General features: G+C 37.3%; 1 protein-coding gene across 1 annotated transcript; it reads left to right on the top strand.

Annotated features, from left to right (window-relative positions):
• The first annotated feature begins 1,152 nt into the window (after nt 1-1,152).
• On the top strand, nt 1,153-4,167 carry LOC125196806 (AP2/ERF and B3 domain-containing transcription factor At1g50680-like). The gene is made up of 3 exons (XM_048095433.2): nt 1,153-1,513; nt 1,629-1,670; nt 3,078-4,167. The coding sequence occupies exons 1-3, from the start codon at nt 1,493-1,495 to the stop codon at nt 4,035-4,037; spliced, it is 1,023 nt and encodes a 340-aa protein (XP_047951390.2). The 5' UTR covers nt 1,153-1,492; the 3' UTR covers nt 4,038-4,167.
• The last annotated feature ends 365 nt before the right edge of the window (nt 4,168-4,532 follow it).

Raw genomic sequence — 4,532 nt, 5'->3', positions numbered from 1 at the left:
TGCCGCAACTTAAAGATGCTTCGCAGTCATTTTGATCGAACCGACAGAGATGTCAAAATTTTTTGCGGGATCTACAAGAATGAAGCGTCGAATTACCAAAGCGGAGCCAGTGGAACCGACATTATGAGAGCGACTTTGCGAGTCCTTAAAGAAGACAACAAAAAAGAATTCAAACATGTCGATGTTTGGGAGTCGGTCAAAGACGTTGAAAGGTGGGTTAGTGGTGTCCAGTCCAGCTCGGGGTCGAGCTCGAAACGCACGAAGCACACGGCGAATGGCCAATACTCGTCTAGTGAGCGTGGGGAAGGCAACGCCTCAAAAGAGGTTGGGTGCCCGACAACATATGCAGGAGGCTCCTCCGATACACGACGTCGGCCGCAAGGGAATAAGGCGGCGAGGGCGGCTAGAGGGAAGGGGAAGGGCCGAGGCGAATCAAGCCAGATGGGCTCACATGGACCGCCGTCCTCCCTAATGTCCATGTACTTCACCGCCACGATGACGGACACTTCCCGCACGACGCCTACCCAATTTCAAGCCCATCATGCCGACATTGTGTATCTAGCGGCACAACTTGGTATTCCGCCACCACCACCGCCTTCGCGTGATGATTCGCCGACAGAGTAGTTTTTTTTATTTTTTTAGGATTTTAAATTGTATTTTAAATTATGTCTTTTTATTTTTTTAAAAGATTTTAATTATGTGTTTTTTATTATTTTAGGATTTTAAATTGTAATTTTCTTTTATTTAATGAAGTTTGTTTATATTAATTGAATTTGTAGGAAATAAAAATAAAAAATGAAATTGAATGAATAGTTAAAGGATGAGATGATTAAGAGATGTAGGAATACAGGTGATGTCTCTTAGTTAAGAGATAAGATAAAAAGTACAGTAAAGCTCATGAATAATGAAGGGGAGAAATGTTATTGAAACGATATTAAGACAATGATGCAACTGTCACACCCCATAAATCCTAGATTGCAAAATGAATACTGATACAAAGTTGAATTTAAAATGTACTCTATTGCAAATTTGTTTTTAAAATATTTAGCTCAGTAAGAGGCCTGACTTTTGATGTTGTTAAGGTACATCTTGTTTGGATAATAACACAAAATTATTCTGTTTATTAGAGTTTTGAGCAAATCCATTTTCCTGATCAGCAACAAAAAAATAATCACATTATTTTCCATATTTATCATATTATTCTTCTCCCCCCCCGCACCAGCACGAATTAGACTTTAATTCCTGCCAAATTTAAAATAATTATCGATAACATTTGCAAATTTCGAATCTTTGTATCTTGCCTTGTACCGAAAATATGGGAGAATTGATTACATTGGCATATTTTATGTGATTTGGTGATTATCCAATCTGGGTGTGTTTCTCTCTCTTGAATTTGGTTATGGTATGAAGCTGTGGATGCAACTCAGGAAAAGGAAAGATTTTTATTTCCTTGGTGAAGTTGATTCGCATACAAATATGGGTGTCATCAAGAATGAAAATTTTCCATATACAGGTAAGGAAAATTGGATCCTTTTATTTTCTGCAAGAAATCCCTGCTATTATATTTGATTATTTCTGTGTTTCAGTATTTATTTTACTTACATTCTTGCAACCAATTTCTTGGACAGCACTTACTACTTGTTGCTGGAGGCAGAAACTTGATTTCTCAGGTATTCTTGTTTCATTGTCACAAACATTTTTAATGATTTTATTTGGACACAAGTGATGTTGGTTATGAAGAAACAGTAAAAAACTTAATTGCTTAGTTGGTATTTATTTTATGTAATTCAGTTTGATTTTAATGGTGTGTTAATGAGCTTTATTATTCTGGTAATTTAACGCATGCTGTTTCAAGATAGATTCGGAACTTCATTATGTTTGCTGTAGAAATATTTAATTGTTAATTAAAAAATCTACGTGATAGGTTTGAAATGTGGTACACAAACTGCTGATGGATAATGTTCCTTTTAGGGCATTTCAATTAGGAATTTAGGTGCATCAATTCATCTTTGTTGTTGCCAGATAAAAAGATTATTCGATATTGGTTTTTGTTCTAAATGGAATGCCATTGATAAGGGCTTCTGTTGACCGATTAATTATTGTTATAGTCATAAATTTGTGAAGAATATTTGCTTCTCATAAATTTTTGGAATATTTTACATTGAATAGTTACCTACAATTTACTTTTGAAATTTTGTGTTTCCTGTAAAGTTTGCCACAGATTTCTGAAATTGATTTTTCGAGCCTTTTCCATTCTCTCTATTTTTATGAATATGCATTACCTCCAAGATCCTATCTCTATCATATTTATGCATAAAATGATATATCAACTGAATAATTGAGTATGTAACATTACATGAGACTCATTGCGATGAGCTTTGTGTGGAAACTCAGAAAGTACAAGTTGCACTCACTTATGTTTAACGATGAATATTACTATTAGTTTGGATGAGCTAGCTAGTGTAAAAAGGTATTACATGATCCTAACTTATTTGGATTTATCTTATAATTTGAGAGTATATAGCTTCATCCAAGGAGAAGACTGAATTAAGCATCAAAGTTTCTTTTAAGGCTTGCTATTGTTGTTGTCGTCATGGGTACATTCGTACGTGTCGTTGAGTCTTTGTTAGTAGTATATTTTGTTTTGAGCTTGTTTTGTTCAACAGAGATGGGAGGCGGGGGGCCGCTGACTGGAGTTGCTGGGATTTGTTGAAGGGTGGTTTTTTTTATTGTTTTTGTTGGAAGTAATGATTCTTCTTGCTTGAATACAAAGCATATATTCTAGCATTTTGTGTTTCCTTAAGTAACTATGGTCTGCATACAACCTGAATCTGTTGTTGTACATTCCCTTTTCGTTTATCCTCTCCGGACAAAGTTTGAATTTGAAAAACATTTATTGCAAAGCTTTGGATGTATCCGTATCGGATTAGTCTTTATTAGGATACGTTCAACGGTCCACTGATACCTAGTCGGCATACATTTTAGATGTACTAAGTGTACATGAAGAAAAAATTGTGTTTGATTGACTCATCTCATTAGTTCTTTGATCAAGTTTAATGTGATGCATTTTTGAATAGATTATGATGCAAGAAGCAAGTGGCGTTACGAGAACTCTGTGTGGTGAAATCTCCGATTCCATCAGCAGCAGTCATGACCAAGTTCCCGCAAATCAACCAATGAGATACAAAGGTGTGGTGTGTCAAAAAGAAGGCCGTTGGGGTGCGCAGATATATGCCAACGGCCACCGTGTTTGGCTCGGGACCTTCAATTCTGAAAAGGAAGCAGCAGTGGCATACGACCGTGCATCAATGAAGCTCCGCAGCAGCCCCACGTTTCGTAACTTCCCATCAAACGATAATATGAACGTCAGCGAACTGAGATTCCAAGACCAGTTCAGTACCGAAACAGTACTCAGGATGATCAAGGACAACTCGTATGCCTCGAAACTCTCGGACTACATGAGGGGTCAAGTCCCACAATTGCCCCATGTGGCGTCCTTGCAAGATGCACCGGCCTCTAGGTTGAGGGTCCTCTTCGAGAAAGAGCTCACGCCTAGCGACGTTGGGAAGCTCAATCGGCTGGTCATTCCGAAGAAATTTGCAGTCAAGTACTTCCCTATAATCCCTCATGCCAACGCGGGGAAAGAGGGAAGCAGCGTCCAAGATGTCGAGCTCTTGTTCTTGGATCGTTCGATGCGATCGTGGAACATTCGATACTGTTATTGGAAGAGTAGCCAGAGCTTTGTGTTCACTAGGGGATGGAACAGGTTTGCAAAGGAGAAAGGGTTGAGATCAAGGGATAGGGTTATTTTCTATTCTTACGAATACGGTGACCAGAAATTTTGTATATTGGATGCAGCGTACGACGACAACAGGGACCGGGATGGGCTCGTCGTCGATGAAGATGACGAGGTGTTGGAGATGGAGAAGGAAGGAGATGAGAGTGATAGAATAGAACCTGAGAATGTACAAGACAAGGAAAATGAGCCTTCTCTTTCGAGTAAGGGTTTTAAACTATTTGGTGTTACAATTGTGTAGTCCATAGCTTGGTTGGTTAACTTGCCATTACTCTAATTGCTACACGAATAGCTTAGGATGACTTTATTATCGTTTCTGTTTTTGGCATATAATTAGTTGCCCAACTTTTAATTATGAAAATCATTGTTTTCATCAATTAGTACTATGAAAATTTTTGTGGTTTTTTATAGTTTTGATTTTGGCAGTTTTCTGCATTCATTAAATTACGTACTACTATTTGTATAGTAGTATTATTTTTATTCCTGGGAAATGAATTATCACGAACTTTACCCCGAGTTTGTTTTTTCCCACGAATGAAAAAATTCTCACAAATAATATTATGATACGGATTTGTTTTCGTAATTTCTCAGCAACAATTTTGAGAGCTTCAAGTTTTTCAATATTTGAAGATAGTTTTTCTTGAAGCACATCCTCCAAAATTGTTCTTCAATCTATTAAAATAACATGAATTTTTTCATTCGTGGGAAAAAACAAACTCGAAGTAAAGTTCGTGAT

The sequence above is a fragment of the Salvia hispanica genome, chromosome 4 (genome assembly GCF_029641045.1).
Source record: "Salvia hispanica isolate PSC_SH4W2 chromosome 4, Shi_PSC_v1, whole genome shotgun sequence".
Classification (NCBI taxonomy): Eukaryota; Viridiplantae; Streptophyta; class Magnoliopsida; order Lamiales; family Lamiaceae; genus Salvia; species Salvia hispanica.
Note: the sequence above shows the minus strand (reverse complement) of the source record. Positions and strands in the feature narration are given on the sequence as shown.

What these genes read in the sequence shown, in the direction of transcription:
- LOC125196806 (XM_048095433.2), top strand. Translation starts at nt 1,493, where the DNA reads ATGAAAATTTTCCATATACAG. An exon ending in TGAAAATTTTCCATATACAG is followed by an intron (nt 1,514 to 1,628) that starts GTAAGGAAAATT and finishes TTTCTTGGACAG; the next exon opens with CACTTACTACTTGTTGCTGG. An exon ending in GCAGAAACTTGATTTCTCAG is followed by an intron (nt 1,671 to 3,077) that starts GTATTCTTGTTT and finishes ATTTTTGAATAG; the next exon opens with ATTATGATGCAAGAAGCAAG.